The following is a 13,635-nucleotide window of genomic DNA, read 5'->3' on the forward strand; positions in this document are numbered from 1 at the left end:
GCTCCAAAGAAACTGCCCCTCCGCCCCCTATACTCCTTTCCTGATCTTCTTCCAACCAGACAGATACCATGTTGAACTCGTAACTGCCAAGCAGAGGAAAAGAAAATTCTTACCACACCATAACATCTCTCTTTAATCTATTACCTTCACCTTCCAGGCAGAGAGAAAGCATTCTAAACCACCGCATTCATCTCCAAGAACCAAGTCCTCAAATACTAACAAAGATCTTCTACCTCGTTCCTAGAAACAGCTGTGGGCAATGCTTCAAGGCGTGCAAAACCAAAACATAAAAATTCAGGCCCAATGTAAAAACCAAAGGAAAGAACACTAAGCAAGCTCAGGAACAGGGCGATCTCCCTAGATGAGCAAACAAGGCTGGCAGAAAAGTCATCTAATTCTCAACCAAAACCGTTACAACCACCTACAGTTCAAGGCATCATTACCATATTAGCAATAACAGCAAGCTCTAACTATAAGACTAAAATATAAAATTAATGCTATAGGCTGAAATTTACTAGACACTGATCTGTTTAAGACAAAAATCTGGTTCTTATTCCTTTACACAGTGTTGAGAATTTATAAAACTGGTATTTCAATTATTATATTCTAGTACCAAGACTGTACCAGCTCAATATGATTCTCTGCCTAGTCTAAAAAAAAGTCTGATCAAGTGCCCTACCCCAACTTTACAGGATCTGCAGCTCCTTCCTGATTCCTGGCTTAACTGCAGACAAAGCATTGCCACCAACGATGCTGCCGCTGCTGCCACCACCACCACCACTCCCCATTTCCAGGGTAATATTAAAGCAACACAAGAATCCAAAGCATAGAGCAATGCCAGTACTAGTTGATCAAAACTTTGCCTTCCCTGTGGCCATTATTTTGCTCTCTCTTCATGGATTCACTCTCCTGCTGCTTATAAAAGAGGCTCAGGCACTTACAGATTCATATGATGGGGGAGTTGCTGGTATCTGAGGTGGATGAATATTGGGAAAGGTCTGATAAGTTCCCATTGGCAATCCATTGAAATCCGACTGCAAGAGGAGAAAGGCAACATCAGAGACATTGCCCCGATCTGCAATTTCTGAAGTGTGTAAATAGGAAAGGAGAAATAAATATGTGTGTGTATACAACTATTTTCTCAATGTGTACATATTCACATTGAATACATATATATATATTTAAGATATGTATTTAATACATGTATTCAAGAGCCCCAAAAGAAAAAGTGCCTAAAAGGACCACATGTGATTAGGAAGAATCCAGATTTTTAAAGATCTGTACCCAAAGGCTATTCTTCAAATTACTAAATTGCCTCAATGTCTACAAGGGAAGCTTCTTACCAGACTTTCTTTTTTGGGGGAGAGGAGACGACCGCACTGCACAACACGTGGGATCTTAGTCCCCTGACCAGGGATCGAACTCACGCCCCATGCAGTGGAAGCATGGAGTCTTAACCACTGGACTGCCAGGGAAGTCCCCACTTTCTTACTACCAATGACTTTCATCTTCTTATCTACAAAGGAGGTAGACCTGGTAATAAGTATTGGTTATTCATTTTTGGAAAATGCTACTAGTATACCTACAAGTCCCAAAGGTTCAAGAAACCTACATGAAAAGGAGTTTTTCTAGTACCATCTCTCTAGATTTTCCCACTTCATTACCTACAGATGAACCAAAAGACTTTCTCCAAATCCCAATGCTATTTTTTCCATAGTATGAGCAATAAACTAATACCAAATATTCTTACTGCTAAATCCTCTTGATAACCTACAATTCCTGAGTGTATTCACAGAGCCAACTTGTCATCTTCTGTAACATTTTCTAGAGTTTATATCCATATTTATTTGTATGTGTACTTACTGGTCCCTTTGGAAGAGGGTATGAGAAAGGAGTGTTTGGAGATGGCATAGGCATGGGCATGGGCATTGGCACTGTTCCATCAAGTCCACCAGCTGGTGCTGTGAATCCACCCCCACCTCCTCTTCCAGGGCCCCCTTTCTTCACATCATCTGTGAATCCAACATCAATAAGATCTGTATCTACTCCAGGAGGAGCTTCTGCCTAAGAAAAAGAGAGAAACCCGTATCATTAGGCCTGTCACCAGCTAGGTTCCCCAGGAAGCTGACTCTGAGATGGTGATTAGCGTTGACAGTTGTTTACTAGAGAGGTCTCTTGGGACAGACACCTGTGGGGACATGAAGGAAGCAGGGCTGGGCAAAGGAAGAAGGTGGGCTGCCATGCATTCACAACAAAGGGGGTCAGCTAATTCCCCCAGGGAGTTCTGGAGCTAGGCTGGGACTACAGCAGGTGCTCCCAACTGGGGACAAAGGGGCAGAGTCTTTAATCCCCTGCAGTGACCAGTTACCAAATACAGGCTGCCCCCAGGAAAGACCCTGGGTAAGGAAGCTGTCTTCTGAGGGCCATTGCTGGAGGGACACTCAGCTGCGTGAGCCACCAGTCATCAATACTCTCAAGAGCTGGGAGAGGGGCTTCCCTGCTGGCGCAGCGGTTAAGAATCTGCCTGCCAGCGCAGGGGACACGGGTTCAAGCCCTGGTCCAGGAAGATCCCACATGCCGCGGAGCAACTAAGCCCGCGCGCCACAACTACTGAAGCCCGTGCACCTAGAGCCCATGCTCTGCAACAAGAAAAGCCACTACAATGAGAAGCCCACATACCGCAACGAAGACCCAATGCAGCCAAAAATAAATTTACTTAAAATAAAAAAAGAGCTGGCGGAATAAATGTTTCTGTCCTGAAATGTGTACTTCAGGCAGGGGGAGGGCTGTCTGAGCAGCACACCAAAACATATACTATACCCAGTCAACATGAACTGCTGATTTACTATTTGCATATCTGCCCTTCTTTCACTGTAAGCCTCTTTAGGACAGGGACCTTGTTTATATATTTTCTGTATTCTCAGCTTTCTGGAGCACATGGCAGGCACACAAAAGATGTTTTCAGGCTCTGTTCTGGGTCTTGAGGCTTTTCTTGCTACCCATAGGGGCCTCTCAATTCCTTGAACTTCACTGAAAAGTAGCAATAATGCCACTTTATATTTGTATCAAAGTTTGTACCTTTTCAAAGTGTTTTCAGTCATTCATCTCATCTGATCCCTAAATACTCTGAGAGATGCAGGCATATTTATTGTTACCCCAGAGGCATTAACTGGACAAAGGCTTAAACTCCCATATGCAAACTTGAGTGCAAAGAAAATGGTTATTTTTCAAAGACAGTGATATTGAGAGACTCACTTTCCTTTGTATTCTAAAAGACTCTAAACGTACCATGACCACAGAGTCAGGCTCATAGGGCACATTGTAGTTCTTGGCAATTTCAATCAGGTATCTCTCCACCAGGATTTTGGGTGGGGCCTCCACACTCAGTTTGTGCATTAGCTGTAAGTAAAAGATCCAGGGTTAAGATGCATCTGCATCAACCAGCTTAAGCCTAACCTGTATCAATTTTAAACTTTGTTCCTCACATTTCAAATTGAGAGGAAAAAAAGAAGCTCCATCCAGTTAAATTATTTTTTTCAATCACAAAGCACAAGACCCGTGTATCTCTCACATTCTCTGGTTACATATGCCTCAAAGACTGATATTGCTGCCTTCCACATTTGAGATCATCTACCCTTCTCCCCACCTCACTTCTACCTCCATAAATCACAAGTGGCACAAAGGATAAGGTACAAAATCAGGAATGACACAGGATGATGGAAAGCTTCACAATCAGAGGTGTAGGACAGGGGTAAGGAGCTGACTGCACTGCCAGACAGCATTCTTCTCTCTATGGAAGGTGCAATCCCAGATTAACCCTACATTACAGTGGTACCCACTGGACTCACTGCAGGCAATAAAAATAACCTGCCCCACCCCACCCATTGCTTCATGTTTAACAATTATGTTCGTTACCCGGTCATTCACAGTTCCAATCTGGTTGGTCCTACATAACTTGCCATATTCCTTGCTATACTTGGCACAGAGTTGATCAGCAACCTACAGAGAAAAAGAACAGTAAATAAAAATGGAAACCACTCCTACAGAGGGCTTCAAGCTTCCTCCTATTAACAGTAAACAGGATTTCCAAAAGACTAGGTCTGTAAAGCCTTAAGGGGTACATATTAATTCATTTAGTTATTTGTTTACCCAGCCATCCACTGAGCTGCAACTATGTGCCAAACTCTATTATAAACATTATGTTATACACTACAAATGATGAAGAAAAACAGACATTGTACCTACTCTTATAAAATCTTACAGTCTCTGGGTAAAAACAATCATTACTCAAATAATCACAAAGATAAAGGTACAAATGCAGCTGTGATAGGGGAAAGGAAAAGTACACTAAACTATCTGCTTACAACAGTAGAATCAGACCTGATCAGAAAAGTCAGATAAAGTGATGCTTCACTGAGATGTAAAGGATGATCAGGAGTTAACTAAACATGGAGGGAAGGAAGAACATTCCAGGAAAAGAAAACAGCATGTGCAAAGGCCTCTGCTGGAAAAACAGGGCCAATCCTCAAGCCAAAATAAAATCAGTGAGCCTCTTGTGCAAGGCCCAAAGGAAGAGTGTGGTAGGAAATGAAGAAAGGCAGATGGCGGCCAGACAGTGCAGGGCCGTGTAGGCTTTATTAGTTTTGTTTCTATCACAAGAACAACAGGAAACTACTAAAGGACTTTAAAGCAAGGGGTAGTGACAGGATCAGATGAGTGTTTTGAACAGAACCCTTAGTCGTTCTGATGGAATGGTGAACAGACTAAAGGAAGCCAAAGTAGATGTAGAAAAAACGTTCAAGAAGTTACTACAGGGCTTCCCTGGTGGCACAGTGGTTGAGAGTCCGCCTGCCGATGCAGGGGACACCGGTTCATGCCCCAGTCTGAGAAGATCTCACATGCTGCGGAGCGGCTGGGCCCGTAAGCCATGGCCGCTGAGCCTGCGCGTCTGGAGCCTGTGCTCCACAACGGGAGAGGCCATAACAGTGAGAGGCCCGCGTACCGCAAAAAAAAAAAAAAGAAGTTAGTACAGGCAGGAGATGACAGTGCTATTAGACCAGAGTGGTCCCAATACCTGGAAGTTCAGTGAGGGGGCACTCAGTGTTAGGTAGACTTTCAGTGGTACTGGGTACTTATAAGTTTGTTATTTGTCTTTTAACGATGGTTTTTGTTCTGCTTTATACTATGCAGAAATCTTTTTTACTTATATTATCACTCTTTGTTTATGGCTTTTAGGTTTTGTGGCATGTTTATGCCTTTTCCACTATGAGATTATTTTTTTTAATGCCTAACTTTGTTTCTTTAAGGTTTCATTTTTTTAAAAAAAACATGTAAATCTTTGTTTCATCTGGAATTAATCTTGATATAAAGGAGGAGTACAAGAGAGGCTATAAACAAGATTTACATTAAAAGTAGAAGTAGTTGCCTCTACTCTCCCATTCCCCTACCCACAAAACTGTATAACCACCCTCCCTACCCTATCAGAATACAGGAGGCTTACTCTCTGGGGAGGTTAAACTAAAGGAACTGTGGGCTCCATGCACAGCAGAGAGCAGAGATACTGGCAACAAGAGAATTATGTGCAAATCTTCTCTAAGAGAGGAATGATACCTTTGGCTTCCTTCTCCCTGTGCTCTCAAAAATGCAGCCAGCTTATACCTTCCAGGTAGAAGACAGAACTCCTCTCTGAGGAAAATGACCATTCCAAGGAAAGAAAACTAGTTCCTGACAGTCTAGAGTTCCCTCAAGAAAGGGCTTAGTCAGATCATTTAACAATAAGCTGGTGCTGGAGGTATCATGCTCCCTGATTTCAAGCTATACTAAAAAAGCTGCAGTCATCAAAACAGTATGGTACTGGCATAAAAACAGACAAATCAATGAAACAGAACAGAGAGCCCAAAAATGAACCCATAGTTATATGGGCAATTATTCTACAACAAAGGAGGCAAGACTATACAATGGGTAAAAGATAGTCTCTTCAATAAATGGCACTGGGAAAATTGGACTACTCTCTCAACACATACACAAAAATAAATTCAAAACAGATTAAAGACTTAAACGTAAGATCTGAAATCATAAAACTTCTAGGAAAAAATACAGGCAGTACACTCTTTGACACTGGTCTTAGTAATACTCTTTTGGGTATGTCTCAGGCACGGGAAACAAAAGCAACAATAAACAAATGAGACTACATCCAACTAAAAAGCTTTTGTACAGTGAAGGAAACTACCAACAAAATGAAAAGGCCACCTACTGAATGGGAGAAGATATTTGCAAACAATGTATCTGATAAGGGGTCAATATCCAAAATATACAAAAAACTCATACAACTCAACACCAAAATACAATCCAATTAGAAAACTGGCAGAAGATCTGGACATTTTTCCAAAGACAACAAACACATGGCCAACAGGCACATGAAAAGATGCTCAATATCACTAATTAAGGAACTGCAAATCAAAACCACAATGAGATATCCCCTCACACCTGTCAGAATGGCTATCATAAAAAAAAAAGACCACAAATAACAAGTGTTGGTGATGATGTGGAGAAAAAGGAACACTAGTGTACTGTTAGTGGCAATGTAAATTGACGTAGCCACTATGGAAAACAGTATGGAGATTCCTCAAAAGATTAAAAACAGAACTAACATCTGATCCAGCAATTCCACTCCTGGGTATTTATCCAAAGAAAACAAAAACACTAATTAGAAAAAACATATATATGCACACCTATTCTCACTGAAGCATTATTTACAACCACCAAGATATGGAAGCAACCCAAGTGCCCATCAATAGATGAATGAAAATGCAGTACATATACACAATGGAATATAGTACCCATAAAAAAGAATGAAATCTTGCCATTTGCAACAACATGGACAGACCTAGAGGGCATTATGCTAAGTGAAATAAGTCAGACAGAGAAAGAAAAATATCATATGATCTCATTTATATGTGGAATCTAGAAAATAAAACATATGAACAAACAAAAACAGAAACAGAATCATAGATACAGAGAACAATCAGGTGGTTGCAAGAGGTGGGTGGAAGGAGGAAATAGGTGAGGGAGATTAAGAGGTACAAAGTTCCAGCTGCAAAATAAATCAGTCACAAGTATGAAATGTACAGTGTGGGGAATATACTCAATAACTAAGTAATGTGTTTGTATGGTGACATATCATAACTAGACTTATCGTGATCATTTTGAAATGTATAAAAAAAATCACTATGTTGTGTAACAGGAACAACATAATGTTGTAAGTCAATTACACTTCAAAAACAAACAAACATGCAACAAACTCATAGAAAAAGAGATCAGATTTGTGGTTACCAGAGGCAGGGAGTGGGAGGGAAGGGGGAATTGGATGAAGGCACTCAAAAGGTCCTACAAATTTCCAGTTGTAAGGTAAGTAAGTACTAGAGATGTAATGCACAACATGATAAATATAATTAACACTGCTGTATGTTATATATGAAAACTGCTGAGAGTAAATAGTAAGAGTTCTCATTACAAAAATAAATTTTTCTATTTAATTTTGTATCTATATGAGGTGATGGATGTTCACTAAAATTACTGTGATAATCATTTCATGATGTATGTAAGTCAAGTCATTATGCTGTACATCTTATACAGTGCTGTATGTCAATTACACCTCAATGAAACTGGAAGGAAAAAAGAGAAACAAACAAACAAACAATGAATTGGCATCTGGCAATAAGCCCACCCAAGCACACAAGAGGTTCCAATCCACTTTTTAGTACCTCACTCTTAAATATGAACAGCCAAGGGCCATGAAACCTTTCAGAAAAGCCTCTATTATAAAAATAGTTTAAATCTAAGAAATAGATAGAAGGAAACAATACAGAAACAAGAAAAGTTAAAAAGGGACTATAATATTCTCAGAGAGTTAGAAGACATTGTAGCCATGAAACAAAAATAATAGACTATTAAAAAAATACATATTCAGAGACTTAAAAAGAGCTCTTAAAAAATAAAAACAGGGCTTCCCTGGTGACGCAGTGGTTGAGAGTCCGACTGCCGATGCAGGGGACATGGGTTTGTGCCCCGGTCCGGGAGGATCCCACATACCGCGGAGCGGCTGGGCCAGTAAGCAATGGCCGCTGAGCCTGCACGTTAGGAGCCTGTGCTCCGCAACGGGAGAGGCCACAACAGTGAGAGGCCCGTGTACCACAAAAAAATAAAAAAATAAAAAATAAAATAAAAACATACAGAAGACAAGGAAATCTCATAAGATAGGTTGGGAGATAAGACTGAGACAATCTCCTAGTGAATAACTGGCAAAGATGTAGAAAATAGAAGAGAAAACAACTCGACTGAATTTGTACCTGAGCAGTCAGTACCATATCCACGATGTGGCAGGCAATTTCTCAGTGAATTTTTCTGTCTCTTCTACCAGACTCTAAGCTACAAGAGTAGGGCTCGTGTCATACTTTGCTCACCACTGTGCTCTCAGTACCCACCCAACTCACAACATCTGCTCAATAAATATTTGTGGAATGAATCAATGAAGCAAAACATCCGTTCCCTTAAATTAACGTTATTTTAACTTTACTGGTTTACAGTTGTATAAAAACTCTTCTATTTTTACATACTTAAATAACGTTACAATAAAAATAATTTAAGAAAAAACTGGGGAATATTTGTAACTTTGCCCCTTAGAAAAATTACTCAAGTTTGGAAAACACTGTTCTGTTCCATGATATAAGGCCTGAAAAGGAGGAAGAAACAAGTTTACAAAGACTTTTTCAAAGGCAGCATGAGAAGGGTACAAAAATATGTGGTCAAAAAAGCAGAAGTGACTTATTTACCAACCTTTCTAATAGGATAAACTTCATGCATCACTGAAACTGGTTGTACTCACAATTTTCAACTCAGCCACTTCTGACTGGAGTCGAGGAGCAGCCCAAATCAGTGTAGACACAGATTCAGCCAGACCAGAATCTAACTCCCTAATTAAGGTAAAAAAAAATAAATAAAATTTAACATTCTTTCAAACAAACAAAACCCCATCATCTGTATCCCATACTTGATAGCCTCTAAGGCAATTTCACAAATCTCACTGGATTCTCACAATAACTCTAGGCTTCAAGCCATCACTGTCATCCTATTTTGGAGGGGGAAACACAAACAAGTAACAAGCCCAAGGTCACAAAGTCAGAAAATAGTTGAGCCAAGACTCAAACTTAGGCCTCTTGATTTCAGATTCCAAATTTTCTTTTCACCAGTTGTTTACATTGAGATCAAGCCTTCAAGTGAATAGCAGGAAGAATGTTGTTGGGTATGTGAAGTGGTAGTCCCTTAGTGCTATCGCCCTACGTGTAGGAAGAGACAAGTATTACTACTCCTTTCTCAAATTCCAGAGGTGATTTGACTTAGGTCTTCAAATTAAAATACCTTACTTCATTACAGTTATACAAGATGAAAAAGTTCTAGAGGTGTGCTGAACAACACTGTGCCTACAGTTAAACAATACTGTATTGAGTGCTTTAAAATGTTTAAGGCAGATCTCATGTTAAATGTTCTTATCAAAAAAAGGGGGATACAAGGAAATTTCTGGAGGTGATAACTGTTTTCTAACTTGATTGTGATGATGGTGTACAGGTGTATGCCTATGTCCAAACTCGCCAAATTGTACACATTAAATATGTGAAGTTTTTTCCTAAATAACTATACCTCAATGAAGTTTAAAAAAAAAAAAAAAAGACAAACCAGCTTACTTCATAGACTGGATGAGGCCAAACCGAGCCAGCAGCAGGTCACAGTACAGCTCCAGGATCTCCATGGCCTCCACAAGGTAGTCTTCCCGAATAATGTGCTCCACTCGGATTCGAGCTCGTTCATCTTTCCCAGCAGCCAGATAGTCAGCAATCTCCTTCCTTGCTTTCTGGGCCAGTTCCGCTAAAGCACAAATCCCACTCCAGTCACAAAGTAGTAGTATACTGGGCCCTGGCCTGCAGGCAGACATCCACCCCAAAACAGAAAAGTGGGTGTTTCTACTATATCCTAGCTCACCCTCCCTTAGCAAATTTAGTCTCATCTCACCTAGTCTAGAATTTGCTACCTCGTCTAGATGAGAATATTGTTTGTGTAGCCAGAAATTTCCACCTATGGAGTCACGTTACCTATTCCACAGCAAGAATATGTTCCTTTCCCTGCAACAAAGTGATTCAGTCTAACTAGTCACAAAGGACAGCAGAAATGTATCCAAAACCTAAAGGATATGGGATCCTTAAACTTCATAGTGCTAGCCTGAAAGAGCCAATATTGAGGTGCTAGGACTCAGTGGTGTATTTTGGGAAAGAAAATATACTGCAATCATGCATAACTCACTTTTTTTTTTCTCCAATAGTTTAAGACGGTTTATGACTAATCTCAAATTGACTCGTAAACGCTCAGCTTTAAATCCAGAGCCCAGCATGCTGTGCTATTCCTCCTGGAAAAAGATAAGAAGCACAGTGACTACTTTCAAGTTAAAATTAGTTCAGGAACTAAGACCAAGTTAGAGGGTGGATTATTTGACATTATAAACCAGAGTAGTTTTCTAATACAGGTAAATAACATGATATGACTCACAGTTTTTAAAGGTCATTTGGCTGCTGGGTGGACAACTGATTGGGGGAGGATAATAATGGAAGCAAGAGAACCAAGAACAAGGCTATTACAACAGTCCAAACAAAAAATGAAAATAGCTTAGACTGGGATAGTTAGCAGTGGTGATGGTAGAAGTGATTGGATTTGAGATCTGTTTTGGGCACAGAGATGAAAGAACCTGGTGATGGATAAAATGATTATCTATCTCTGTACTGGTGTAGGAGTGGGGTGATAAAAACAAAGAAGCTGGAAGTCCTCCTACTTCTCCCCCCAAAAAGATAAGAGGTAGTAATAAGAAAAGATTATCAAATTTAGAACTAAATTCAAAAATATTATCACCTTAATTCCTCAAATCCTCCTACTAAGTCTTAGCCTTTGGAACAAGCTACTGCCCAAGATCACAGAAATATCATTAACATCTACCCACCTACAAAGAAATATACAAAGAGGTAAAAAAGTTAAAAAAAAAAACTGCTCTATAAAATTCGACAACAGGGATAAACAACAAGGTCCTACTGTATAGCCCAAAGAACTAAATTCAATATACTATGATAAACCATAATGGAAAAAATATTAAAAAAAAAGAATGTATACATATATACAACCGAATCACATTGCTCTACAGGAGGAATGAACACAACACTGTAAACAACCATACTTCAGTAAAAAAAATTTAAGAACAAAAAGCAAAATAAAATAAAATTCGACAACAGAAGGCTATTATTTACTAAGACTTTTACTGAACAGCAGAGTTAAAGTCAACAAAACCACTCCCTCCACCCATAAGACTTAAGGGTATAACACTGTGCATTGACCACTGTGCACTCTGTATCAAGACAGCACTATTGCTCTCTATTAATTATGGACCTGAACTTCAAAACATGTAATATCCAAACAAAAGCTAGGCCTAACAAAGTAACCGAAGGACAGACAAACCAAAAAACATACCCAGTGTAAGGACAAACACTAGGAATAGTATGTCTGCCTGTGCATAAACCACTAACAGAAAACATCAGATGTATTTTCCTTTTGTGAAACTGCCTGCAGAATCCTTTATACTTCATTTAATAATTAACCCAAGTCCCAGTTTACAATGGTAAATATCTGGGATCCATGATAATACTAAATTATGTTCAATCCACTTAACAAATATTTGCTGATTATCTCTATGACAGACAATGGCTAGATGCTGGAGATAAAAAAATTTAGAAGGCACAGTCCTTGTGATCAAAAGAACTTAAATTCTATTGGGAAAAAAACAGCTAAGAATATCTGGCAACTACATTACTATTTGCTAAGAACTAGAATTCTAGAGTAGTACTCAACTGGAAGTGATTTTGCCTAGAGGGGACATTTGGGAATGACTGGAGACATTTTGGTTTGTCGTGATTTCAGGAGATGGTACTAGCATATATAGTAGGCATACAAGGATGCTGCCTACATCCTACAATGAACAGGACAACACCCCCGCCCCAAACAAAAAAAAATCCAGCCCAAAATGTCAATAGTGTCAAGATTAAAAAACCTATTCTAGAGAAAAGACATGCAACCTGCTCAGGGATGTTACAGAATTCTTTCTAGGAGAAGGAAAAGCCTAAGCCAAGTCCTGAAGGACAAGCAAGATATTCGTAAGGTAAAAAGAGGGTGTGACTATCCTGGGCAGAGGGAGTGATGTATGTAAAATCCAGGTACTAGAAAGAACAAGAAGTTTTGTGAGAAACACAAGTTCAGTACAGCTGAAGCATGGTACTAATTACAGCTTATGCCACATGTCTCATAATCCTAAATTCAAAACTTCAATTCAGGGCTTCCCTGGTGGCGCAGTGGTTGAGAGTCTGCCTGCCGATGCAGGGGACACGGGTTCGTGCCCCGGTCCGGGAAGATCCCACATGCCGCGGAGCGGCTGGGCCCGTGAGCCATGGCCGCTGAGCCTGCGCGTCTGGAGCCTGTGCTCCGCAACGGGAGAGGCCACAACAGTGAGAGGCCCGCGTACCGCAAAAAAAAAAAAGAAACAAACTTCAATTCAAAAATTATTTAGATGATGTCAGGTGCTATAGCAGGTTCTGGTGCTGACTAGATCCATACAGTATTCCTGTTCTGAAGGCATTCATAACCAGAGATAGATGGAAATTAGAAAAACAGCCTGGGAAACAGTAACTAGCACTAACATTTACTCTACCAGGCACTTGCCCAAGATCAGCCAGCAACTAAGTGGTAGAGCTAAGGATAAAACCTAAGTGCATCTGAATTCAAAATCCAATTAAACAATCCTAATCATACAGTGCTACATCATTTTTGGTACTAACAATTGTGATACAATATATATTTTTAACCCCCTTCAACAAATATTTATTGAATGCCTACTATACTGTGACAGGCCCTGGAGATAATATTGGTAAGGAAAAACAGACACAGTTACTGCCCTTATGGAAGTTTATAGTCTAGTTAGAGAAACTTATCACATCAGTAACTAAAATAACAACTGCAGTAAGGGCCACAAAGAAATAATGGTTCTCTGGAGTTTATTATTATGGGATTTGAATTCTTCAGTGGATACCATCTCATAGATAAAAGATAACAATACTGGGGGTCTGATACAGTTATGACAGAAAAACGTCAAGATTCCTCGGTAGTTCTTAAGTAGTCTATAATCATCAGATGCCGTCAATACTTGCAAACAAAATATTAGTCATATCTGTACTTTATTTTCAGAAGCCTTAAAAACATATACATTTTGACCTAGTAAATCTACTCCTAGAAACTTAACCTAAGGAAATAATCAGAGCTTCATGCACAGAATTTTATACAAAAATATTTATCATGGGGCTTCCCTGGTGGCGCAGTGGTTGAGAGTCCGCCTGCCGATGCAGGGGACATGGGTTCCTGCCCCGGTCCGGGAAGATCCCACATGCCGCGGAGCAGCTGCGCCCGTGAGCCATGGCCGCTGAGCCTGTGCGTCTGGAGCCTGTGCTCCGCAACGGGAGAGGCCACAACAGGGAGAGGCCACAACAGTGAAAGGCC

At 40.1% G+C, this 13,635-nt stretch overlaps 1 protein-coding gene across 7 annotated transcripts in view; it reads right to left on the reverse strand.

Annotated features, from left to right (window-relative positions):
- The window catches only part of IST1 (IST1 factor associated with ESCRT-III), a 31,084-nt gene that overhangs the window by 2,771 nt on the left and 14,678 nt on the right, over positions 1-13,635 (reverse strand). For 5 of the 7 annotated variants that reach the window (XM_067719623.1, XM_067719624.1, XM_067719627.1 and 2 more), the window contains 7 exons: positions 10,354-10,456; positions 9,741-9,921; positions 8,885-8,972; positions 3,916-3,999; positions 3,289-3,399; positions 1,864-2,064; positions 942-1,084 (listed from right to left, as the gene is read on the reverse strand). In XM_067719623.1, the coding sequence (XP_067575724.1) occupies positions 942-1,084; positions 1,864-2,064; positions 3,289-3,399; positions 3,916-3,999; positions 8,885-8,972; positions 9,741-9,921; positions 10,354-10,441 (896 nt within the window). In that variant the 5' untranslated portion in view covers positions 10,442-10,456. The remainder of the gene's footprint in view (positions 1-941; positions 1,085-1,863; positions 2,065-3,288; positions 3,400-3,915; positions 4,000-8,884; positions 8,973-9,740; positions 9,922-10,353; positions 10,457-13,635) is intronic. The other 2 variants (XM_067719629.1, XM_067719630.1) reach the window with 2 other exon arrangements.

This window comes from Pseudorca crassidens, chromosome 20, assembly GCF_039906515.1.
Source record: "Pseudorca crassidens isolate mPseCra1 chromosome 20, mPseCra1.hap1, whole genome shotgun sequence".
Lineage (NCBI taxonomy): Eukaryota > Metazoa > Chordata > Mammalia > Artiodactyla > Delphinidae > Pseudorca > Pseudorca crassidens.